Raw genomic sequence first — 27,462 nt, 5'->3', positions numbered from 1 at the left:
CATTGTGCTCCTAAAGTTTGGTTGTGAGCCTACAATTTTTTTTCTTTGTCAGGGTGACTTGTTTAAGATTCTCCACAACATCCTACTAAATGGAGAGACAAGAGAGGTAGTGCTCAACTACATGGCAGCTCTGGTCAACCGCAATGTGAAGAAAGCCCAGATGCAGGTAAAAGGCTTAAAGCTTAGTGATCCTATTTTAATTTAATCTGTAAAGCATCTGTATTGAGGGTTTCTAATGTGACCATTTCAAGCTAGAATGTCTGAAGAGACCCACTGCTATTCTAGCACACACTGCAATCCCCCCCCCCCCCCCCCCACACCTTTGCTGTAATTCTTTCACTGTCATATCGGATACAAATACATATGAAAGGAGTAGGACTGCCCCACTCCTTAAATAACAGAACTATTAAGGGAGTTATTGAGCAGTTCTTTATTTCATAGTATATGTTCCCCTCCCACCTCCTCCCCTACTCTCGCAGACAGACGACAAGCTGGTGTCCACGGACGGCTTCATGATTAACTTCCTGTCGGTGCTGCAACAGCTGAGCATGAAGATCAAGCTGGAGACGGTGGACCCGTACTACATTTTCGACCCCCGCTGCCGCCTGCAGGTCAGCCGCGAGGAGACCCGGCTCAAGGCCACCATGGAAGAGCTCAACACCTGGCTGGCCGAGATACGTGAGTGGACACACACAGATAATATAACAGTAAATATGCCCGATGTCATAGATTTCCTATGCATCAGAATGGAACAATTTGTCAGCTCCATTTTTCTGTTCTATCTAGGTGGACACCACCGTTGTCGTCATAATGTTTCAAGTGTACAGTGAAATGCCTTTTCTTTCAAGCTCCAAACCCAACAATGTAGCAATATCAATGTAGCACAAAATAATTACAAGGTAGAACAAAAACACACCAGAAATAGAAATAAGAACACGAGAGAATCACGGTCACCAACGTCAACCTACCAGACGACACCTTTTTCTCAAGATTTGAGCACAATGACCCTGAGCTGCCGAGGAGAGCCCCCCCGATGACAACGTGGGCCACACACGGTCTCCACTGAGGACATATGTAAGTTCAACGACTACAGCTCGGCCTTCAGTACCATAGTGCCCTATAGGCTCATTACAAAGCTCACAGCCCTGGGTCTTAACTCCTCCCTATGCAACTGGGTCCTGAACCTCTGACAAGCCGTTCCCCAGGTGGTGAAGGTAGGCAACATTACCTCCTCGACACTGATCCTCATCAACGGGGCCGCTGTGGAGATGGTCAATAACTTCACATTCCTCGGGGTACACATCTCGGAGAAGCTGAAATAGTCTGACCACACGGACACCGTAGTGAAGGAGGCACGACAGCGACTCCTCAACCTCAGGATGCTGAAGAAATTTGGCCTATCCCCGAAGGCCCCAAACGGTCTTCTACAGGAGCATCATGGAGAGAACACAGTCGGACTGCATCACAGCCTGATACGGCAACTACACCTCCACGCAAGGCTCTCCAGAGGGTGTTACGTGCAGCCGAACGCTCCGTTGGGCGCACGCTGCCTGGCCTACAGGACACCGACAACACCAGGTGTCTCAGGAAGGCCAAGAAGATCATCAGCCACCTTGTCCTCCTCGCTTCAATCATTTAGACACGGGCAGTACAGGAACATCATGGCAAAAACTGAGACTGTCCAATGGCTTCTACCCTCAGATCATCAGGCTGCTCATTAGTTGGTTACCTGCTCCACCCTCGCCCTGCTACTCCCCCTATGGACAATCCCCCCCCCCGCTACTGCCCCTATCGATTTTCATTGTACCCTGCAGTCACACCTGCAATCCTGTGCATGTGACTATTAAACAATCTGAATCTCTGAATATATACAGGGTCAGTTCAGTACCATATTAACAATGTGCAGGGATACTGGAGTAATAGAGGTAGATATGTGTAGACGTAAGGTGACTAGGCATCAGAAGATATGATAAACGGAGTAGCAGCAGCATAAATTATGTGAGTGCATGTTGTGTGTGTAGATAGAAGCTGTTCAGGAGCCTGTTGGGTGTCAGAATTGATGCACCAGTACCGCTTCCCGTGCGGAAGCAGAGAGAACAGTCTGGCTTGGGTGGTTGGAGTCTTTAACGATTTTCCGGGCCTTCCTTTCACACAGCTTGATATAGAGGTCCTGGATGGCAGGGAGCTCGGCCAAATTATGTATTGGGCTGTCCGCACCACCCTCTGTAGCGCCATGCTGTCGAGGGCAGTGCTGAACTTTTTGAGGATTTGAGGGCCCTCACAACGATGATGATGATGAGTAATGTATGTCATTGAGATCACAGCTGGGTTCAATTGGTATTTGTTTCCTTTCAAATGCTTTAGCATTGGATTGAGTCGGCCCAGAGTACCAAAAGATTGGAACTATTCAATTGGTTCTGTTGTGCCAGGCAAGCTCAATCGAGCACAGCTAAGCATTTGCAAGAAAACAAATGCCATTTGAACACAGGTCTGGTTGAGATTATGCATAGAAACACTGAAGATTTGTAGGCACACTGCTAATGGCTATACAGAACGTTTGCCTCTAGGGGTTCTCTTGAGCCAACATAGGTCTCCTAAATGGATAGGGGAAAGGGGCATACCTCTCCACACATGAACAAAAGCTTATAGGCCTATTGTTTGCATAAAACAAAGTATTTCTGTGGTTAACTGCAATAAGCAATAATGCATCTTTAAAGGCGCGATATGTAGCTTTGTTCACGACCCAACCAAATGCACATAGACAGATCTGTAACTCACATTCCTTTCTCATTGAAACCAAGTCTAAGCGCCATGGTCTCATGTCAGATCAGCGCGACAGCCGTCTGCACTTATCTGTCTGTCTTCATTACCTAATTGTACATCTAGCAGAATCAGTATTAATGAAATTCGAAATATGCACGGAAATTAGCGAGCAAACGTTAGCTAGCTGGTGTCTGCTTGCTGGCTGAACCAGTCTCAAGTCAATCCATATGAAACTAATTCTGGGATGCGTCTTTATTATAATTCATGTGATGGCATATTTTATCAAATCGATTACCTAACGTTTAATTGATTACGTGATTGAATAAAATAATGCAACAATTAACTCAACCTGGGGCACCACGGAGAAGTTTATTTAAGGAGTTCCGTCTTCCCAATGAACTCTTAGAGATCTAAAGATCTGTTACATTTCAGTTATCAATCAGTCATTAATTATTCTTTACCTTCTATCAGTCTCATCTGAAAGTCGTAAGATCTATCTGCATGAACCCTAGTCTACAGTCGTGGCCAAAAGTTTTGAGAATGACACAAATATTATTTTTCACAAAGTCTGCTGCCTCAGTTTGTATGATGGCAATTTGCATATACTCCAGAATGTTATGAAGAGTGATCAGATGAATTGCAATTAATTGCAAAGTCCCTCTTTGCCATGCAAGTGAACTGAATCCCCCAAAAATATTTCCACTGCATTTCAGCCCTGCCACAAAAGGACCAGCTGACATGACAGTGATTCTCTCGTTAACACAGGTGTGAGTGTTGACAAGGCTGGAGATCACTGTCATGCTGATTGAGTTTGAATAACAGACGAAGCTTCAAAAGGAGGGTGGTGCTTGGAATCATTGTTCTTCCTCTGTTAACCATGGTTACCTGCAAGGAAACACGTGCTGTCATCATTGCTTTGCACAACAAGGGCTTCACAGTGGGCATTGTCACCTACAGAGAGGGGGGGCTATGATCCTCCCCCCAGGACACGTCATGACTTATGCTAACAACGCCAGATTGCACACTCAATGCTGAATACTCCCTCTAGCTAGCTACTGTAGTGAAGTTCTTGCTAATGCACAAATTGTTCTTATTTTTTTACCTTTATTTTAGCAGGGAGTCCACATTGACACCAGTGTCTCTTTTTCACTGGAGCCCTGCATATACAATTTCATAGAACAAAAAAATCGAATGCAATGTAAAACAAATAAAATACAGCCCGATACAAATTGCACAGACAAACATAAATATACACAATCAACTAAAACAAACACATTCTTCATTATAAAATTCCTCTGTCCACTCTCTAAACTAACCCACGGACACTAAGGCCTCTTTTTGTACTGTTTTTCCAAACATACGGAGTAGAAAAACTAAAAGCCGATTTTATATAAGTCTGAAGACTCCTTTGGTGTCTTCAGTGTTAACCAACCTTGTGAACGGGTTTGATTGCTTGGAATTTTAAATCTTAATAGTTTTACTTAAGCAAGTCGGAAGCTTCTGGAGCAGGTTTTGTAAACAAAAGGAGCGTAATGATGTGAAGAGCACACTTATCCAGTGGCCATCCAAGGTGAACATTTGCCCACTGAAGTCGGTTACGACGCCGAACTACAGTCGGGTCAAAACCCTGGTGAGGATGACAAGCACGCAGACGAGCTTCCCTGAGACGAAATGTTGTGTAAAAAACACAACGACCGGAGTAATAATGAAACAGTACTCTAAATTTGTCCAATTCAATTTTTATATATCAGGGGGTTTCGCTGGCAACTCTATTTCCAGCGGCCATGAAAGTCTTATTTTCAATGACGGCCTAGGAACAGTGGGTTAACTGCCTTGTTCAAGGGCATAATGACTAACCACAAGGCTACCTGCCGCCCATGACCAAAAGTATGTGGACACCTGCTCATCGAACAACAAATTCCAAAATCATGGGCATTAATATGGAGTTGGTCCCCCCTTTGCTGCTATAACAGCCTCCACTCTTCTGGGAAGGCTTTCCAATAGATGTTGGAACATTGCTGCAGGGACTTGCTTCCATTCAGCAACAAGGGCATTAGTGAGGTTGGGCGATTAGGCCTGGCTCACAGTCAACGTTCCAATTCATCCCAAAGGTGTTTGATGGGGTTGAGGTCAGGGCTCTGTGCAGGCCAGTCAAGTTCTTCCACACCGTGCCGTTAAACAACTTGGAAAATTCCAGAAAATGACGTCATGGCTTTAGAAGCTTCTGATAGGCTAATTGACATCATTTGAGTCAATTGGAGGTGTACCTGTAGACCTCAGAAAAAAAATTGTGGACCTCCACAAGTCTGGTTCATCCTTGGGAGCAATTTCCAAGCGCCTGAAGGCACCACGTTCATCTGTACAAACAATAATGCGCAAGTAGAAACACACTGGGACCACGCAGCCGTCATACCGCTTAGGATGAACGTACTTTGGTGCGAAAAGTGCAAATCAATCCCAGATCAACAGCAAAATACCTTGTGAAGATGCTGGAGGAAACAGGTACAAAAGTATCTATATCCACAGTAAAACGAGTTCTATATCGACATAACCTGAAAGGCCGCTCAGCAAGGAAGAATCCACTGCTCCAAAACCGCCACAAAAAAAGCCAGACTACAGTTTGCAACTGCACATGGGGACAAAGATTGTACTTTTTGAAGAAATGTCCTCTGGTCTGATGAAACGAAAATAGAACTGTTTGGCTATAATGACCATTGTTATGTTTGGAGGAAAAAGGGGGACGCTTGCAAGCCAAAGAACACCATCCCAAACGTGAAGCACAGGGGTGGCAGCGTCATGTTGTGGGGGTGCTCTGCTGCAGGAGGGACTGGTGCACTTCACAAAATAGATGGCATCATGAGGAAAGGAAAGTGATGTGGATATATTGAAGCAACATCTCAAGACATCAGTCAGGAAGTAAAAGCTTGGTCGCAAATGGGTCTTCTAAATGGACAATGACCCCAAGCATACTTCCAAAGTTGTGGCAAAATGGCTTAAGGACAACAAAGTCAAGGTATTGGAGTGGCCATCACAAAGCCCTGACCTCAATTCTATAGAACATTTGTGGGCAGAACTGAAAAAGCGTGTGCGAGCAAGGAGGCCTACAAACCTGACTCAGTTACACCAGCTCTGTCAGGAGGAATGGGCCAAAATTCACCCAACCTATTGTGGGAAGCTTGTGGAAGGCTACCCATAATGTTTGACCCAAGTTAAACAATGTTATAGGCAATGCTACCATACTAATTGAGTGTATGTAAACTTCTGACCCACTTGGAATGTGATGATAGAAATAAAAGCTGAAATAAATCATGCTTTCTACTATTATTCTGACATTTCACATTCTTAAAATAAAGTGGTGATCCTAACTGACCTAAGACAGGGAATTTTTACTAGGATTAAATGTCAGGAATTGTGAAAAACTGAGTTTAAATGTATTTGGCTAAGGTGTATGTATACTTCTGAATTCAACTGTATATGCCCTGTTAATGTATGCACTCATGACTGTAGGTCGCTTTGGATAAGTGTCTGCTAATTGGGATTCATTATAATTATTATTACCTGCAAAATTGACTAACTGGATGTGCCATTCACCTACCTGAAATTGTCCTATATGTTGTCCTAATTGTTTTTATCGACAGATGACCCCTCCAAGTTCTATGATCCCAAGTTCCCCACAGAGTGTTTCTTTCTGACGTTGCACACCCACCACCTGTCCATCCTACCAGGCTGCCGACGCTACATCCGCAGGCTGAGAGCCATTCGCGAGCTCAACAGGTGTACACACACACACACACACACATACACACACAATCTGTTTTGAAGTGGTCCAATAGAGAGGCTTTTTTTAGTTTTGCTATGATTTGCTATGATGTGCCCTAATGAGGATGACCCTGTTGTTTGACGTGGCAGGACGGTGGAAGAGCTGAAGAATAGTGAGAGCCAGTGGAAGGACTCTCCCCTGGCCAGCCGACACCGAGAGATGCTGAAGAGATGCAAAACCCAGCTCAAGGTTTGCTAACTTTAACTAAAAAAAAAAAGTGTTTTTTGTTTTTTTCAGTCGTATGGAACTTTACCAATTTTCCCATCTGCTTGTGTTCTACTTTTCATACGTGATACATCTTTGGTGAATTCGAAAACAGTAGAAAACGCAACATTTATCCAGTGCGTCATAGTTTCTTTCCAAATGTTCTTCCATTTTGTGTTGTTTCATACATGCTTTATGCTGAAATTAGTGTTGCAGACATGAAAATTCAACATCTTAACTTGTCACAACATGAGTGAAGGACCATATTCAGTAGAAACCCTCGATCTTGTGATCTTTGGCCCTGACAGAAACTGGTGCGCTCCAAAGCCTGTGCCGATGCGGGTCTTCTGGACGAGAACCTGTTACGCAGATGTTTGCAGTTCTACAGTATGGTCATTCAGCTCATCCTACGCATGGTCGATCCTGCCTACCCACAGTAAGTTACTATGCCACAATCGGGAACTGTTTTAATGCTGTAATATAAGGTTATATTACGAAGTAAAGTAGGCTACCTGGAGAAATGATTCTTACTAACCTAAGAATTCAAAGATGTTTATTTTTATATTAGAATCAACTTCCTCATCTTTGTAAGTTTGTATTTTATTTTTTTATAGAGCAGCTTTAATATTGCAGATTGTGGCTTCATCAATGTAATAGTCTGCATCATCCCAATTCCCCATATATTTTGTGTGTATAAACTCAGCAAAAAAAAGAAACGTCCCTTTTTCAGGACCCTGTTTTTCAAAGATAATTCGTAAAAAATCCAAATAACTTCACAGATCTTCATTGTAAAGGGTTTAAACACGGTTTCCTATGCTTGTTCAATGAACCATAAACAATTAATGAACATGCACCTGTGGAACGGTCGTTAAGACACTAACAGCTTACAGACGGTAGACAATTAAGGTCACAGTTATGAAAACGAGGGACACTAAAGAGGCCTTTCTACTGACTCTGAAAAACACAAAGAAAAATGCCCTGGGTCCCTGCTCATCTGTGTGTATGTGCCTTAGGCATGCTGCAAGGAGGCATGAGGACTGCAGATATTGGCCAGGGCAATAAATTGCAATGTCCGTACTGTGAGACGTCTAAGACAGCGCTACAGGGAGACAGGGCGGACAGCTGATCGTCTTCGCAGTGGCAGACCACGTGATACAACACCTGCACAGGATCGGTACATCCGAACATCACACCTGCGGGACAGGTACAGGATGGCAACAACAACTGCCCGAGTTACACCAGGAACGCACAATCCCTTCATCAGTGCTCAGACTGTCCGCAATAGACTGAGAGAGGCTGGACTGAGGGCTTGTAGGCCTGTTGTAAGGCAGATCCTCACCAGACATCACCGGCAACAACGTCGCCTATGGGCACAAACCCACCGTCACTGGACCAGACACGACTGGCAAAAAGTGCTCTCCACTGACGAGTCGCGGTTTTGTCTCACCAGGGTTGATGGTTGGATTCGCGATAATCGTAGAAGGAATGAGCGTTACACCGAGGCCTGTACTCTGGAGCGGGATCAATTTGGAGGTGGAGGGTCCGTCATGGTCTGGGGCGTTGTGTCACAGCATCATCGGACTGAGCTTGTTGTCATTGCAGGCAATCTCAACGCTGTGCATTACAGGGAAGACATCCTCCTCCCTCATGTGGTACCCTTCCTGCAGGCTCATCCTGACATGACCCTCCAGCATGACAATGCCACCAGCCATACTGCTCGTTCTGTGCGTGATTTCCAGCAAGTCAGGAATGTCAGTGTTCTGCCATGGCCAGCGAAGAGCCCGGATCTCAATCCCATTGAGCACGCCTGGGACCTGTTGGATCGGAGGGTGAGGGCCATTCTCCCCAGAAATGTCCGGGAACTTGCAGGTGCCTTGGTGAAAGAGTGGGGTAACATCTCACAGCAAGAAACCCCCCCCTTTGTTCAGGGACACATTATTCCATTTATGTTAGTCACATCTCTGTGGAACTTGTTCAGTTTGTTTCAGTTGTTGAATTTTATGTTCATACAAAATATTTACACATGTTAAGTTTGCTGAAAATAAACGCAGCTGACAGTGAGAGGACGTTTCTTTTTTTGCTCTGTGTCTGTGTGTTTGTATATAAACTACCGTTCAAAAGTTTGCGGTCACTTAGAAATGTCCCTGTTTTTCAAGAAAAGCAAATGTTTTGTCCATTTTTAAATAACATCGAATTGATCATAAATACAGTGTAGACATTGTTAATATTGTAAATGACTATTGTAGCTTGAAACAGCTTTTTTTTTAATGGAATATCTACATAGGTGTACAGAGGCCCATTATCAGCAACCATCACTCCTGTGTTCCAATGGCACGTTGAGTTAGCTAATCCAAGTTGATAATTGTAAAAGGCTAATTGATCATTAGAAAACCCTTTTGCAATTATGTTATTAACAGCTGAAAACTGTTGTTCTGATTAAAGAAGCAATAAAACTGGCCTTCTTTAGACTAGATGAGTATCTGGAGCATCAGCATTTGTGGGTTCGATTGCAGGCTCAAAATGGCCAGAAACAAAAACCTTTCTTCTGAAACTCATCAGTATATTCTTGTTCTGAGAAATTCAGGCTATTATTCCATGCGAGAAATTGCCAAGAAACTTAAGATCCTGTACAGCGCTGTGTACTACTCCCTTCACAAAACCGGCTCTAACCAGAATAAACAAGAATAGAAAGAGGAGTGGGAGGCCCTGGTGCACAACTGAGCAATTGAGCTTTTGTTTGTATTGTTTGTGACTTGCATTAAGGGGGTCAATAACGTTCCCTTATATTCCTTCTTTGATTTTTGCAGCATAACTCTACCACTGAATCCCGAGATCCCCAAAAGCTTTGCTGCTCTGCCAGAGTTTTACATTGAAGATGTGGCCGAGTTCCTGCTTTTTGTTGTGCAGTAAGTCGACAGATCGATGGTCATAATTATTACATAGTGCAGAGCCCGACAAAGACAAAAACATTTCTACAAACTTGGGTGTTAAAAGTTTTTCTTTCATGTCATAAAAACTGGGCTGCTGTATCCTTCGTTTTGATTGGCTCCTAAAACAACTTCATTGAAGCTTTAGCCAATCCTAACCAACAGAGTATAATGGGGACCAGCAGAGTGGTATTGATCGTGTTGTTTTACCAGCAAATGTTTCAGTCTATCTTTTATACATTTATTGGAGTATTGTATAAATGGTCACTTCAAAGGGATGTGATATAAGTAGGGCCAGAAGAATTTCCTAACGATCTGACCCAACCAGAGAAACTCCTGGCCCTGACATGCAGCGGACATTCTCTTTCCTTGTATTAATACATGCATGAGGGGGACCCTCCTCTTCCCTGGACAAGTCTCCTCTGTTTGACTTTTTCTCAGTTAGTCTCCCCTCATTTCCTCGCGTCCTCTCTGCACCTTCTCAAACCGCATTGCAGGAGAAGTTCAAAGTTCCCTCCCCCCAGACCTTCTCCTCCAGTGCGTTATGAGTAGGTGGTGAGCAGAGAGGAAGCAAGAAATCAAGGAAAGATTAATTACATAAATGTTAATTAACACCCCTCCCAAATTGCTGCTTACACATTATGAATTAACAAGGGTATATCTGCAGAACACTTTTAAATAAGAGGGTGTTTGAATGGGGGTCATATAGAAATTACCTTTTAAAAAAATGTAAAATCATGCATCTTCTGAGAAATGGATTTTGACAAAGTCAGCATCTATTTTCTATGCCCTGCCAGGTATTCCCCTCAGGTTCTGTACGAGCCCTGCGTCCAGAACATTGTCACCTTCCTGGTGGTGTTCATCTGCAGTCAGAACTACATCCGGAACCCCTACCTGATCGCCAAGCTGGTGGAGGTTCTGTTTGTCACCAACCCTGCTGTGCAGCCGCGCACCCAGCGCATCTCTGAGATGATGGAGAACCACCCACTGTCCGTCAAACATTTGGTCCCGGCCCTCATGAAGTTCTACACTGGTGAGACCACTTGGTGCGGGGGGGGGGATCCAGTTTATGCGCCAATAAACTGTGCTGGCTTGGATTTTTTTCTTTTTCACATTTGTTCTTGGTTCCATCATCTACAGTGGGTGTGTAGTACGGCTTGGCTCGACTCAGTTGTCTGAAAATGTTAAGTGGACTGATTCTCACAGGCAACTGACTGAGTGACTCCTCCCTCCCGCAGACGTGGAGCACACCGGTGCCACCAGCGAGTTCTATGACAAGTTTACCATCCGCTACCACATCAGCACCATCTTCAAGAGCCTCTGGCAGAACATGGGCCACCATGGCACTTTCCTGGAAGAGTTCAAGTAAGTGGGCTAAAATCAAAGCTTAGTATTCATCTCATGACAATTACTTTTATGGTGACGGCCTGGTCTAAATAGGTGTCCACTGTCCGGTCATGGTTGTATGGTGCGTGTAACATGTACTCGGAACTAGTTCAGACTCATAGTGAATTTTCTGTGTGGCTTCCACAGGCCTCCCAGTCAATCAATACATCTGTTTGTTCCCCTGTAGCTCCGGGAAACAGTTTGTGCGTTACATCAACATGCTGATCAACGACACCACCTTCCTGCTGGACGAGAGCCTGGAGTCCCTGAAGCGCATCCACGAGGTCCAGGAGGAGGTTAAAAACAAGGAGCAGTGGGATCAGCTTCCCAGGGTCAGTACGGAATTTCTGGGGAGTAAACAAATGGGTTGTGAAGTGCTTAGGAATGTGTTACGAAGCTCATTTGTAGTGCCTTAAGACTGAAACACTGAGTGTTCCTCCACTTCTCCCTCAGGAGCAGCAGCAGAGCCGCCAGTCCCAGTTGACCCAGGATGAGCGGGTGTCACGCTCTTACCTGGCCCTGGCTACAGAGACGGTCGACATGTTCCACATCCTCACCAAGCAGGTCCAGAAGCCCTTCCTCCGGCCCGTGAGTACCACTCTGACCAGGACAAAAAAATACACATTTGAATCATGCTCTGTTTCCAGGCTACAAAGGCAGAGAGGGGCTCTAGAACACCCCATTTACAAATGTTGTTTTTGGCAAAGATGAGGTTTGCGTGACTTTTACTGGCTGTCAACATAGCAACATACAGCAGCCGACAACAACAATAGAACATTGAGAAGAAGAAACGATGTGCTGTTCTACTCGAATGAATGAAACATTTTAAGGCCTCTTTGAAAAGGGTATCCTATGACTGGCGGGAAAACAAAGGGGATGATGGCTACCACTTAGTAAATGGAAAATGTAGAAAAATGTATTGTGGGGTTTACTTTTCACTATCAAGGCACTCTTGAAGAAAACGCAGGGAATAACTTCTTGATTTAAAAAGTGTTTATTGTCTTGGCATTACGGTAGAAATATTAATAACCTGAAAAACAAACGCCAAAGTGTTTCGGCCTGGTATGTGCCTTCATCCGTTTTCTTCAAGAGTGCCGTGATGGGGAAAGTAAGGCCCAACATTCATTTGTCTACATTTTTCGTTTACTAAGTGGTCGCAATCATCCCCTTTGTGTTTTTCTTTCCGAGAATAGAATATTGCTGTGCAGCAGCACAAAATACATACAAAATACAAAAGCCAACTGACATTTACTCCTGATTTATTATTTGACCATGCTGGTCATTTATGAACATTTGAACATCTTGGCCATGTTCTGTTATAATCTCCACCCGGCACAGCCAGAAGAGAACTGGCCACCCCTCATAGCCTGGTTCCTCTCTAGGTTTCTTCCTAGGTTTTGGTCTTTCTAGGGAGTTTTCCCTAGCCGCCGTGCTTCTACACCTGCATTGCTTGCTGTTTGGGGTTTTAGGCTGGGTTTCTGTACAGCACTTTGAGATATCAGCTGATGTAAGAAGGGCTATATAAAATAAACTTGATTTGATTGATTTAAAATAGTTGAAGTCGGAAGTTTACAAACACCAACCAAATACATTTAAACTCAGTTTTTACCAATTTCTGACATTTAATCCCAGTAAAACGTTCCTGTTTTAGGTCAGTTAGGATCACCACTTTATTTTAAGAATGCGAAATGTCAGAATAATAGTAGAGAATGATTTATTTCAGCTTTTATTTCTTTCATCAAATTCCCAGTGGGTCAGAAGTTTACATGTACTCAATTAGTATTTGGTAGCATTGTTTAACTTGTGTCAAACGTTTCGGGTAGCCTTCCACAAGCTTCCCACAATTTTGGCCCATTCCTCCTGACAGAATTGGTGTAACTGAGTCAGGTTTGTTGGCCTCCTTGCTCGCACACGCTTTTTCAGTTCTGCCCACATATATTTTCTATAGGATTGCGGTGCTTTGTGATGGCCACTCCAATACCTTGACTTTGTTGTCCTTAACCTCACTAGGGTATGTGAGACGCTAGCGTCCCACCTCGTCAACAGCCAGTGAAACTGCAGGGCGCCATATTCAAAACAACAGAAATCCCATAATTAAAATTCCTCAAACATACAAGTATTTTACACCATTTTAAAGATACACTTGTTGTAAATCCAGCCACAGTGTCCGATTTCAAAAAGGCTTCACGACGAAAGCACACCAAACGATTATGTTAGGTTAGAGCCAAGTCACAGAAAAACACAGCCATTTTTCCAGCCAAAGAGAGAAGTCACAAAAAGCAGAAATAGAGTTAAAATTAATCACGAACCTTTGATGATCTTCATCAGATGAAACTCATAGGACTTCATGTTACACAATACATGTATGTTTTGTTCATATTTATATCCAAAAATCTGAGTTTAGGCGGGACGCTGCTGTCTCAATTGGCAAAAAGCCAGAGGAAATGCAGAGCGCCAAATTCAAATTAATTACTATGAAAGTTACTTTAAAAATCTAACTTTCATTAAATCACACAAGAAGGATACCAAATTAAAGCTACACTGGTTGTGAATTCAAATAGGCTTTTCGGCGAAAGCAAACGATGCTATTATCTGAGTTAGCACCATTGTAAACAAAGAGATAAGCTTATTTCAACCCCGCAGGAGCGACACGAAACGCAGAAATAAAAATATTATTCATGCCTTACCTTTGACGAGCTACTGTTGTTGGCACTCTATGTCCCATAAACATCACAAATGGTCCTTTTGTTCGATTAATTCCGTCGATATATATCCAAAATGTCAATTTATTTGGTGCGTTTGATCCAGATAAACACCGCTTCCAAATTGCTCAAACGTGACTACAAAATATCTCAAAGATTACCTGTAAACTTTGCCAAAAAATGTTAAACTACTTTTGTAAAACAACTTTAGGTATTTTTTAACGTTAATAATCAATAAAATTGAAGACGGGATGATCTGTGTTCAATGCAGGATTAAAACCAACTATAGCCAGCTTTCTGGTCACGCGCTTCTATCTAACAGGACACTTAATGTGACTCTCGTTCAAGATGGCTGTACTTCTTCTCTACACAAAGGAATAACCTCAACCAATTTCTCAAAACCTTTGATCTTCATCAGATGACACTCATAGGACTTCATGTTACAGAATACATGTATGTTTTGTTCGATGAAGTTCATATTTATATCCAAAAATCTCAGTTTTTCTCAGTTTGGCGCGTTATGTTCAGTAGTTCCAAAACATCCGGTGATTTTGCGGAGAGCCACATCAATTTACAGAAATACTCATAATAAACATTGCTAAAAGACACAACTGTTATGCATGGAATTTTAGATCCACTTCTCCTTAATGCAACCGCTGTGTCAGATTTCAAAAAAACTTTACGGAAAAAGCACACCATGCAATAATCTGAGTACAGCGCTCAGACAAAAACGATCCATACAGATAACTGCCATGTTGTGGAGTCAACAGAAGTCAGAAATGGCATTATAAATATACACTTACCTTTGATCTTCATCAGAATGCACTCCCAGGAATCCCAGTTCCACAATAAATGTTTGATTTGTTCGATAAAGTCCATTTATGTCCAAATACCAAATTTTTGTTCGCGCCTTGTGTTCACAAATCCAAATTCACGATGCGCAGAATTTGCCAGAAGAAAAGTCAAAAAATTCCATTACAGTTCGTAGAAACATGTCAAACGATGTATAGAATCAATCTTTAGGATGTTTTTAACATAAATCTTCAATAATGTTTCAACCTGAGAATTCCTTTGTCTTCAGAAATGCAATGGAACGCAGGTCACTCTCACGGGAGAGCGTGTGATCAGCTCATGCCAGACACCTGACTCAGAGCTCTCTTTCCCTCATTCTTCACAGTAGAAGCATCAAACAAGGTTCTAAAGACTGTTGACATCTAGTGGAAGCCTTAGGAAGTGCAATATGACCCCATTGACACTGTATATTCGATAGGCAATGAGTTGAAAAACTACAAACCTCCCACTTCCTGGCTGGATTTTTCTCAGGTTTTTGCCTGCCATATGAGTTTCGTTATACTCAGACATCATTCAAACGGGTTTTAGAAACTTCAGAGGGTTTTCTATCCAAATCTACTAATAATATGCATATTTTAGCCACTGGGCCTGAGTAGCAGGCAGTTTACTCTGGGCACCTTATTGATCCAAGCTACTCAATACTGCCCCCAGCCATAAGAAGTTAACAAGACATTTGTGGAGTGGTTGAAAAACTCAGGTTGGGGTCATTAAAACTTATTTATGTGAACTTCAGACTTCAACTATACATGGGACAAATTGCACTGTGAAAAAACATTACTGCAGTGCTCCACATCTGCCAAGCTCGCCGGGCCAGTTAATCAAGCTTTGGCCAGCACATTTTCAAACTCCAAAACAGAGAAAAGGTATTTATATTTGTATTTAATCCTTCTCAATCTTCCCAATGTCTGACGCAATAACAGGGATGCAAGCTAGTCACCTTTCTGAGAAATTCTCCATTTTGAATCCAAAATTGGTGACCTACGTGAATCATGAGAAGTTTTTTTTGGGGGGGTGGGGGTTCAGATCACTACTGGCTGTAAGCGAACGAGTGATGCGTGTTTGGAGTAATACTGGCTGCTGTATCCAGGGCTCAGCCTATCGTTCACACAACAGAATAGCACCCGACTGAAGAAAGAAGAGACAACCTAGTTAGCCAGGATTTTTCACTTGGTACTGGCCCGGTGTGCCACTGGCAAATTTACCTTAATGTCAAGGCCTGTACGGTATAAAGCCTACTTCAATAGTAACCTTAAACCATTCCTATTCATCGACGTAGATACACAAATATTTTTCCTGGTGACTGAACTTCCTGCTTTGTGCGTTCCAGGAGTTGGGGCCTCGTCTGGCGGCCATGCTAAACTTTAACCTACAGCAGCTATGCGGGCCCAAGTGCCGGGACCTGAAGGTGGAGAACCCAGAGAAGTATGGTTTTGAGCCCAAGAAGCTCCTAGACCAGCTTACTGACATTTACCTGCAACTTGACTGTGCCCGCTTCGCCAAGGCCATCGCCGACGACCAGGTAAACTGTAGTAGTCGCATACCTGGGTTTTCAAATAGAAAAGTCCCAAAACTGCAAACCCCACCCATCTGGCAAAAATGTTAAGTATTTGAACCCGTGTCTGAGTAGAAGTAGGCCCCAATAAATTTTTTTGTATGGATGCTCTGCTGTATTTTATATACTGTATAACTTTATGTATCTATGTATGACCAGAAAGATTTAACATTTATGACGAATACATTAATCTCATCTAAACTAAACCCTAAGCCTTGCTAAATAAAGAGGTTTATACATTAAAATAACTCTGCAGGAAAGACCTTACTGCAGCCTGACTGTATATTGAGTGTACCCATAGCAGTGAATCAGGAAGTAAAAAAAGTTCTACTGACTCAAATTTCTATGGTTACACACCTACACTCCCACAGTAAAGTATATATTTTTTTATTTGGCTCTATACTACAGCTACTCTCCCATAAAGCCCAGATTGGTGAAGGACTGTAGTCCTTCTGGGAGGTTCTCCTATCTCAGCCAATGAAATCTGTAATTCTGTCAGTGGTCATTGGGTTCTTGGCCACCTTCCTGACCAAGGTCCTCCTTGCCTGGTTGCTCAGTTTGGTCAGATGGCCAGCTCTAGGCAGAATCTGTGTAGTTCCAATGATGGAGACCACTTTGCTCTTGGAAACTTCCAACACTCTAGAAATTGTTTAGACCCTTCCCCAGATACAGTATAGTGCCTAAGGAAAGTATTCAGACCCCTTCACTTTTTCCACATTTTGTTACGTTACAGCCTTATTCTATAATTGATTATATAAATAAAAACTTCTCAGTAATCTACACTCAATACCCCATAATGACAGTGAAAACAGGTTTTTAGAAGTTTTTGCAAATTTAAGAATAACAATTTGTTGTGTCATAGCAAAGGGGTGTGAATACTTATGTAAATTAGATTTATTGTTTGTGTATTGTGTGTAAAACATTTAGAATTCAGGATGTAACACATAATGTGGTGTATGAATAAGGCACTGCATCTCAGTGCTAGAGGCATCACTACAGACCCTGGTTCGATCCCGTGCTGTATCACAACCGGGCTGTATCACAGCCGGCCATTATCGGGAGTCACAATTGGCTCAGTGTCATCCGGGTTAGGGGAGGGTTTGGCCGGGGTAGGCCATCATTGTAAATAAGAATTTGTTCTTAATTGACTTGCCTAGTTATATAAAGTTTAAATTTAAATAACTTTCGAAATGAAAGCACTTCATCTACAGTGCCTTCAAAGTATTCACACCCCTTTGACTTATTCCCCCCCAAAATTTGTGTTAGTCTGAATTTAAAATAGATTAAATTGAGATGTTTTGTCACTGGCCTAAACACAATAGCCCACTATGCCTAAGTGGAATTGTGTTTTTAGTAATTCATTTAATTAATTCAAAATGAAAAGTTTGTCTTCAGCTAATATGTATAGTGTTCAAACCCTTTTTATGGGTAGCATAAATAAGTTCAGGAGTAAAAATGTGCTTAAGAAGTCACATAAGTTGCATGGCCTCACTCCGTGTGCAATACTAGTGTTTAACAACATTTTTCAAACACAGATTCAAACACAAGCAGAGAATTTCAAACATAGATTCATCCACCAAGACCAGGGAGGTTTTCCAATGCCTCGCCAATAAGCGCACCTATTGGTAGATGGGTAAAATAATAAACTGATATTGAATATCCTTTTGAGCATGGTGAAGTTATTAATTGCACTTTGGATGGTGTATCCATACACCCACTCACTACAAAGATGCAATTCACTTTTTGTCCTGAATACAAAGTGTATTTTTGGGGTAAATCCAATACAACACATTACTGAGTACCACTCATGTTTTCAAGCGTAGTGGTGTCTGCATCATGTTATGGGTATGCTTGTAATCGTTAAGGACTCGTTAAGGAGTTTTTCAGGAATAAAAAGAAACTGGTTCAGTCTGCTTTCCACAAGGCACTGGAAGGACAATAGCCTAATCAAAAGGCCAAATCTACACTGGAGTTGCTTACCAAGAAGACAGTGAATGTTCCTGAGTGTCTGAGTTATAGTTTTGATCTACTTGAAAATCTATGACCTGAACATGGTTGTCTAGCAATGATCAACAACCGATTTTTGAAAAAGCTTGAAGAATTATGGGCAAATATTGCACAATCCAGGTGTGGAAAGCTCTTAGTCTTACCTAGAAAGACTCCGCTGTTATCGCTGCCAAGGTGCTTTTACAAAGTATTGACTCAGGAGCGTGAATATGCATGTAAATTAGATATTTGTGTATTTAATTTTCTATATATTTGCAAAAATGTCTAAACATGTTTTCACTTTGTCATTAGGGGGTTATTGTGTGTAGATGGGTGAGAAAATATATTTAATACATTTAGAATGTGGGCAGTAACACAACAAAATGTGGAATGAGCCAAGGGTTATGAATACTTTCTGAAGGCACTGTATATATCAATCAATCAATCAATCAATCAATCAATTTTATTTTATATAGCCCTTCGTACATCAGATAATATCTCGAAGTGCTGTACAGAAACCCAGCCTAAAACCCCAAACAGCTAGAATGCAGGTGTATATAGCCCCCCCAAGGGTCGTTGCACCTCAAACAGGATCTCAACACCCACCATCTCAAATTTTTCTGAAATAGTTTCTGTAGTTAGAAACCGATAAGATTAAAATTCATGAAACATTGTTTTGTTTAAATTGAATTTGATCTCTGATTAAGCTAATTGATTGCACCCAAATTTGACTTTTTTCATTTATAGGATTCATAATATAATGTTCAATAATTATAGTACCTAACATCCGATTTGGACCATAATTCTTCCTAACAATGAGGTAAGATATGAGGAATCCAGGAAAATGATCAAAGACCACAGATACCCCAACAAACTGTATACAGTAACAGTTCTCTGTCTGACACGTAGTATGGAGCTGAGGTTTGGAGTATTGCTTCTTCATCCTATGTAATGTATTCCCTCTGCATCTGGTGATGTTTTTTCCCCCCTGTTCAGAGAAATTTACCATTGAACTTGCTTGCATTATTTACCATAAATGAATGTTAAGTATCAGGTTTTGCCCACTAAATGCCTCTGTTCCTGCTACTGCCACACCCTTTTATCCATTTTGCTGGTCTCCTGGGTTTAAAATGGATCACAACATTTTCTTTTAAACTTTGGATAGAAAACCAATTGCTTTTGTTCATGATGAAAATGCATTGTGTGGTCATCCTCAGTTTTTTTGTATTTGTGTTTTATTATGTATCCCCATTAGCCGCTTCCAAGACAGCAGCTACTCCTCCCGGGGTCCAGTAAAATTAATGAAGTTTATACAATAAAAAAAATAAAAATAAAATACATTAAGTGTGTGCCCTCAGGCCCCTACTCTACTACCACATATCTACAACACAAAATCTGTTTGTATGTGTGTGTCTGTGCTTTTGTTTGTGTTGCTTCACAGTCCCTGCTGTTCCATAAGGTGTATTTTGAATCTGTTTTTTAAATCTTATTTTACTGCTGCATGAGTTACTTGATGTGAAATAGAGTTCCATGTAGTCATGGCTCTATGTAGTACTGTGCGCCTCCCGTATTCTGTTCTGGACAGTTCAAGCCATTCCTCCATGAAGGCAATTCAGTTTGTCCTTCTCTTAGGCTTAATCTGTCTCCAGGAAATCTGTGTGTGTTTAAAGCAAACCGTTTGGCTACAGCAGTTCTAATGGTTTCAATATTATGGTCTTGAATAATGGTAAAAGTCCCAAACACCCACGGTATAGTGTTTTGTAATGTTGGGTTTAATGGTAAATGTCACTAATCATACTACATATCGCTATGTTTTAGAATAGTTTTATTGATAAAAATGACTGCAATGCTTTATAATTAGGGATGACTAACCAACCCTAACCAGCCGACTAACTAACCCTCATTAACTGGTCAACAAAATTTCGAACAGTAAAATGATATGACCAACAGAAAATGGCCTACTATCCATGCATACAAGGAACTGACATTTTTAATTAAAAGCTTAATGGAAACATTCAACAATAGCAAGCCTGTAATCTTAGTCAAATGGCTATAGCCAATTGTTGAACATGCAACTCCTGTAATGAAGCAGCTAATAAAACATACGTTTCACATTTTACCAAAAGGCAATTGGTGGGAAACCGCAGTTCTAAACAGCACACAGTGCGTGGTTCCATATGTGAGAGATGAAAATCTCGATTAGAATTTAAAAAGGTGGGGAGTCTAATAGCAACAACTAGGATGGGTTGCTAATATGACTAGGATTGTGGCTTTGTCTTCTGGACAACTAAAGAAACATGTATGGTTAATGGCATGAGGGTCTTTATAAAAGAAATTGCCTCCACGTTTCTATGGTTGGATTTTCGCTAGGCTACTTTGAAGCAAAGCAATTTAAAGGAAAACGTTCAGCTTTCAAGCAATTCTACTGCCTCAAGCTCACGTTGCAAAGTAGTGGGTGATGCGCTGTTAGCCTGCCTAGTGTTGACTAAAACGCTTGAATTACGAGTTGAGATTGAGAACCAAAAATACTAGCTTTTTTTAATCGTGGCCATCCCTCAAATGTTTGTCACTTGTTTGCATTTAGAATGGTTATTTGTTGGGCACTGACTGGGCTTCTAAAAGCATGTTTTACTCCAGTACCAGTTTGTCGTTGCACATCTCACACTACAAGAGAATTGCAGATTTGGTGCCGATTTAAAATCAAATGTTTGAAAATATTCGGACGTCTGGGACTGCTCAAAGATGAGATCGGTAGCCCTCAGATTGCGTCTCTGACCTGCTCACATTAAACGAGTGTCTGAAGGCCGTGCTCCCTGAGGAGACAAAATCCCTGTCTTTGCCTACTATCTCAAAAACTTGTCGGGACTGCTAAATCGGTGCCAAAATCGTGTTAGTGTACACCCAGCTTCAGAAAGGGGCAAACTGAATTGCTTTCATTGAGGACTGGCTTGACTTGTGAGGATGACCACACAATGTATTTTCATTATGAGCAAAAGCCATTGGTTTTCGACCCCAAGTTGCAAAGAAAATGTTGTGATCCATTTAATAAACACTAGACCAGCTAAATTGATAAAAGGGTATGGCAGTAGCAGGAACATTGGCATATAGTTAGTGGGCAAAACATGGTACTTTAACACTAATTCATGGTAAATAATGCAATTAACTTCCATGGCTATTTTCTCTGAACAGGCAGGAAAAAAACATCACCAGATTCACAAGGCAGTACATCACATAGGATAAAGAAGCAATATTCAAAGCCGCAGCTCCATACTACTTGTCAGACATAGAGAACTGATACTGTATACCGATTGTTGGGGTGGGGTTCCGTGGGTGGCTTTTCACAATTTGATTCTATTCCACGTCTTGCTCAATGGTCGGATGTTGGGTACAACAGTACCAGTGAAAAGTTTGACACACCTACTCATTTAAGGTTTTTATTTTACTGTTTTCAAAATTGTGGAGTAATAGAGAGAACATCAAAACTATGAAATAACACATATGGAATCATGTAGTAACCAAAAATATATTTTATATTTGAGTTAATTCAAATAGACACCCTTTGCCTTGATGACAGCTTTGCACCCTCTTGGCATTCTCTCAACCAGCTTCACCTGGAATGCTTTTCCAACAGTCTTGAAGGAGTTCCCACATGCTGAGCACTTGTGGCTGCTTTTTCTTCACTCTGCGGTCCAACTCATCCCAAACCATCTCCATTGGGTTGAGGTTAGGTGATTGTGGAGGCCAGGTCATCTGATGCAGCACACCATCACTCTCCTTCTTGGTCAAATAGCCCTTACACAGCCTGCAGGTGTGTTGGGTCAATGTCCTGTTGAAAAACAATTGATAGTCCCATTAAGCCCAAACCAGATGGGATGGTGTATCACTGCAGAATGCTATGGTTGCCATACTGGTTAAATGTGCCTTGAATTCTAAATAAATCACAGACAGTGTCACCAGCAAAGCACCCCCACACCATAACACCACCTCCTCATGCTTCTGCAGAGATCACCCGTTCACCTACTCTGCATCTCACAAAGACACGGCGGTTGGAACCAAAAACCTAACATTTTGACTAATCAAATAAAAAAACATATCTCAGACTGGCCAATAAAAATAAAAGATTAAGATGGACAAAAGAACAGACACTGGACAGAGGAACTCTGCCTAGAAGGCCAGCATCCCGGAGTTGCCTCTTCACTGTTGCCGTTGAGACTGGTGTTTTGCGGTACTATATAATGACGCTGCCAGCTAAGAACATGGGAGGCGTCTGTTTCTCAAACTAGATACTCTAATGTACTTGTCCTCTTGCTCAGTTGTGCACCGGGCCCCCATTTCTTCTTTCTATTCTGGTTAGAGCCAGTTTGCACTGTTCTGTGAAGGGAATAGTACTCAGCGTTGTACGAGATCTTCAGTTTCTTGACAATTTCTCACATGGAATAGCCTTCATTTCTCAGATCAATAATAGACTGATGAGTTTCAAAAGAAAGGTCTTTGTTTCTGGCCACTTTGAGCCTGAAATCGAAACCACAAGTGCTGATGCTCCAGATACTCAACTAGTCTAAAGAATGCCAGTTTTATTGCTTCTTTAACCAGAACAACAGTTTTCAGCTGTGCTAACAAAATTGCAAAAGGGTTTTCTAATGGTCAATTAGCCTTTTAAAATGATCAACTTGGATTAGCTAACTCAACGTGCCATTGGAACACAGGAGTAATAGTTGCTGATAATGGGCCTCTGTACACCTATGTAGATATTCCATAAAAAATCTGCCGTTTCTAGCTACAATAGTCATTTACAACATTAACAATGTCTACAATGTATTTCTGATCATTTTGAGGTTATTTTAATGGACAAAAAATGAGCTTTTCTTTCAAAAACAAGGACATTTCTAAGTGACCCCAAACTTTTGAACGGTAGTGTATTTCTGAACACATGGATAATGATGAGTCAGAAAGTTAGAGGCACAAAGATCATACCCCCCAAAAATGCTTACCTCTCCCCTGTTATTGGTAATGGTTTAGTGTGTTTTGTTGTAGCCTCTGAACGGCATCTCACTCATTATTCATGATTTTGGTATTATCAGGATTCATTTGGAAGTGTTCAGAAATGTCTTATCTACTCACTTATTTTAAAAAAATACTCCATTCACCATTGTTACTATTGGGCAATACATAACTCAAAACAAACCGCAAATGCATCCGAGTTTGTAGTCACAAGCAAGGAGTATGGGACCAAATACTAAGCTTTTGACTAATACAGTAAGTGAATTTGTCCAAAATACTTCTTCATCTGGGGGACTGGATACATAAAGTGCTTTAATTTCTAAAAATTAAAACGGATATGTATGAAAATACCCTGAAATTAAAGTTCACATTCTGTATTGTTGCCTCGATTGAAACATTTGATCTCAAATCCAAAATGCTGGAGTATAGAGCCGAATGTAAAAAAAAAAAAAAAAAAAAAATGTTGCTTCACTGTTCAAATACATATGGAGGGGAGTGTATGTCATTATACCAGGTTTGGGTAAAGTACTTAATTGATTATGAAATTCGAGGCACATGGTTGTTAGCACAATACAAAGCCTGGGGAAGAAATAGCAGTGCTAGTGACTGTACTGTCAGTACCGACCATGCTGACATCTCAATGTAGTTATAATTTGGAAGAATGACACACATCCTTAGGCCTCTCACGGAAAATTCCCCCGAAAGGCTGTTTATTTGCTCCCCTTCCCCCCCCCCCCCCCCCCCCCCCCTTTCCAGGGATGTATTCACTAGGAACCAAACAGGCCAAAGCGTGGAGGGATCTACTGTTGCAGAACGTTTTGCTATGGTGTGTAGTTATAAATACTCCACAGGCTTACATGGTGTTCTTTCTCTCCCCTTTCCAGCGGTCATACAGCCGAGAGCTCTTTGAGGAAGTGATTTCCAAGATGAAGAAAGCCGGCATCAAGTCCACCATCACCATTGAAAAATTCAAGCTGCTATCGGAGAAGGTGGAGGAGATAGTCGCCAGGAACTCGCAGTCCGAAATGGACTACAGTGACGCACCTGACGAGTTTAAAGGCAAGTGTTCAACTTTTCCAGTGTTCAAACTCGCAAGTGTTTAAATTAACTTTCTAGTGTTCAAACTGGCAAGTTTTGGAACAAAACATATAGATTTTATTTATTGTGTTACTAATTGCCCCTGACCGCAGCGGCATGTTCATTTGGATGCAACGTTGTAGTAAGACTTAAATTACTAAGACTGGTCACAGTCCTCTATTCCACATTAGGCCTGCTACAGCACTGTGTCTGTTCTCTACCTTACATATCTGTCCGCAATGTTCTGAATGTCCGTAGGATTTTTTCATGAGTCCAGGACTTCGGTCAAATGAGCTGACTTCAAGTCAGTTTGCAGTTTGCACTGCAGCTCAGTGCAAGAGGCGTCACTACATTCCCTGGTTCGTATCCAGGCTGTATCACACCCGGCAGTGATTGGGAGTCCCATAGGGTGGCGCACAATTAGCCCAGCGTGGTCCGGGTTTGGCCGGGGGAGGCCACCATTGTAAATAACAATTTGTTCTTAACTGACTTGCCTAGTTAAATATAGGTTAAATAAAACATTTTATAAATATGACTCACTATCCGCAGTGCTCGAATGGAGTGTGCCGTTGATATACAGTGAAAATCCACTCCGACTGAGGATATCCGAAATTAGTATAAGAGTAATACGACCATAATATTCAATCCGACTCCATTATCATATGAATGCTATAGGCCCATAAGCTTATTCCATGGGTCTAGCCAAGGTAGCGAGCCTTGCATCACTCGGAATACTATAAATTACAGTGCATTCGAAAAGTTTTCAGACCCATTGACTTTTTCCACATTTTGTTACGTTAGACTTATTCTAAAATGGATTCAATTGTTTTTTTTTCCCCTCATCAATCTACACACAAAACCCATTAATGACAAAGCAAAAACAGATTTTTTTGACATTATTGCAAATATATTAAGTAAATTAAGTAAATTTAAATTTAAACATTTACATATGTATTCAGACCCTTTACTCAGTACTTTGTTGAAGCACCTCTGGCAGCGATTTACAGACTTGGGTCTTCTTGGGTATGATGCTACAAGCTTGGATTTGCGGAATTTCTCCCATTCTTCTCTGCAGAGCCTCTCAAGCTCTGTCAGGTTGGATGGGGAGTGTTGCTGCACAGCTATTTTCAGTTCTCTCCAGAGAGGCTCGATCGGGTTCAAGTCCGAGCTCTGGCTGGCCCACTCGAGGACATTCAGAGGCTTGTCCAGAAGCCCCTCCTGCGTTGTTTTGGCTCTGTGCTTAGGATCATTGTCTTGAAAACCTGCTCCAGAGCGCTCAGGACTTCATCAAGGATCTCTCTGTACTTTGCGCCGTCTTTCATCTTCTCGTGTTGTGTTTTGGGGTTGCGACAACTCGTGGAACTTGGCTGCAGCGCGTGGTCACCTAGTCTGTTCATATGTTTTATACCCCCGGGTCACAAAGGGGCGTTTCCGTCTTTATGGCGTATCTAGTTACGAGGCAAGGTATGGATTTTACTCAGATCCGGTTTAGACAACTAACTTCACATTTCATCTTTAACAAAAACATATTTGATCTGGAGACTTTCCACACAATGCACAGTATGCAAACATTGGGTACTATTATAAACTCTTCAAGTTAAGTTTTTGTTATAATGTCGTCTTAACTTTTAATAACATAACAAAAACGACATTCATTTTCATATTCCATCTATCGTTGTTACCAACATTTTGGCTGATGGAATATATTGTCCCGAAGTCCATTTATTGCATGTTACCGTCCTGAGGTAGGTTCTCCATAGGACCCACTCACACATTCCAATCCTCCATACTGAGAGGACAAAGGATTCGTCTGCTGCCTTTAAGATTTACAGTGGGCATTAGGTGTCACCTCTGCGGCAGTGAGAGATGTCTCTGTAGGACTGTGATCCATGGTAACATGACCTGAACAGGCCAGTCATGACAGTCCTCACGTGTAACATAAAACCCTCTATTACAGTACAGCAACCTCTCAATATAGGACAACTTTTAATTTAAAGATAATTGCCTTATCTTAATTAAGATTTCTTATTGCATTTCTAGTCTGCTTTATTTTTAGCATAGACACTTGCATGCAGAGAGCGTAATAACAATGTCTGAAGAGAGGAAAGTATATGTTGATTTTATGAATTTAATTTTAATTGATGATAAAATGTAATTTTATCTTTGTACGTGTGTGTCCACAGACCCTCTGATGGACACATTAATGACTGACCCTGTGATACTGCCCTCTGGGAACATCATGGACCGAGCCATCATCCTCCGCCACCTTCTCAACTCCCCGACTGACCCCTTTAACAGACAGCCTCTCAACGAAAGCATGCTGGAGTCACGTATGTACACACACAGCATGGTCTTCCAGTCAAGAGCTGGTCACATAAGAATGAAAGGAGGGGACCAGCAATCTAACTGCAATTTAAGTCTGTTTATTTTCCATTTTCTTTTAGGCAACATGTCCTACTAGCACACCTTATTAACTGTTAAGGTCCTCAGGGGTTTGTGGTCACGTTTTGCTGTGTCTTTATTCACAGTCCCTGAACTGAAGGAGAGGATCCAGGCATGGATGAGAGAGAAGCAAGGCCAGGGACGTTTCCTCTAGTAACACCCCCAACTCCGGGGGTAAAGGATGTTATCACCACGACTGAATTCAATACCATCAAGAACAAATTGAAAAAAAGAAACCTGTGATTTTTCTCCTTTTAGATGACGATCTGAGAAAATAAGGATAAAGGCCCTTGGCTCTAAAAATGAAACATAATAAAATTTCGACTTTTAAAAAATTTTTCTCATGACTTTGTGTGTGTATATATCTACATATGCATATATTTAACAGAGTGAATGCATATAACGCTGCAAGGATAAACAGTTGTCACAGCCTACAGGTTTTAGCAGCAAAATGCAATCAATCGCCTTCCTTGTTAATTTTTGTAAGCCTTTATGTATACTTTGTTAGGGAGGGTGATATATTTTTGGATATGGGAATGGAGATCCATTTTGGTTAAGTAGTAAAACTTTCACTGGACAAAAATATAAACGCAACAGTTCATAAAAAAGATTTTTGTCTATCAACAATGACAAGCCACTGAGAGCAAATTATGTTCTTCAATAACGCAAATTACAAAGCAAATCGGTTTATTAAGAGGACAAATCAAAATGTTATGCTGGGAGTCAGATCTTCAGTCTCCCCTGTCCTCA

General features: G+C 41.6%; 1 protein-coding gene across 3 annotated transcripts in view; it reads left to right on the top strand.

Moving 5' to 3' along the window:
- Window positions 1-27,049, top strand: part of LOC129860436 (ubiquitin conjugation factor E4 B-like) — a 65,110-nt gene extending 38,061 nt beyond the window's left edge. For all 3 annotated transcript variants that reach the window (XM_055930823.1, XM_055930821.1, XM_055930824.1), the window contains 14 exons: window positions 53-166; window positions 480-678; window positions 6,402-6,537; window positions 6,673-6,772; window positions 7,096-7,223; window positions 9,595-9,693; window positions 10,512-10,747; window positions 10,953-11,079; window positions 11,288-11,432; window positions 11,554-11,688; window positions 15,982-16,173; window positions 24,078-24,252; window positions 26,454-26,600; window positions 26,799-27,049. In XM_055930823.1, the coding sequence (XP_055786798.1) occupies window positions 53-166; window positions 480-678; window positions 6,402-6,537; window positions 6,673-6,772; window positions 7,096-7,223; window positions 9,595-9,693; window positions 10,512-10,747; window positions 10,953-11,079; window positions 11,288-11,432; window positions 11,554-11,688; window positions 15,982-16,173; window positions 24,078-24,252; window positions 26,454-26,600; window positions 26,799-26,866 (2,001 nt within the window). In that variant the 3' untranslated portion in view covers window positions 26,867-27,049. The remainder of the gene's footprint in view (window positions 1-52; window positions 167-479; window positions 679-6,401; window positions 6,538-6,672; window positions 6,773-7,095; window positions 7,224-9,594; window positions 9,694-10,511; window positions 10,748-10,952; window positions 11,080-11,287; window positions 11,433-11,553; window positions 11,689-15,981; window positions 16,174-24,077; window positions 24,253-26,453; window positions 26,601-26,798) is intronic.
- Window positions 27,050-27,462: the final 413 nt, after the last annotated feature.

This window comes from Salvelinus fontinalis, chromosome 8, assembly GCF_029448725.1.
Source record: "Salvelinus fontinalis isolate EN_2023a chromosome 8, ASM2944872v1, whole genome shotgun sequence".
Lineage (NCBI taxonomy): Eukaryota > Metazoa > Chordata > Actinopteri > Salmoniformes > Salmonidae > Salvelinus > Salvelinus fontinalis.
This window is presented reverse-complemented; position numbering and strand designations above follow the sequence as displayed.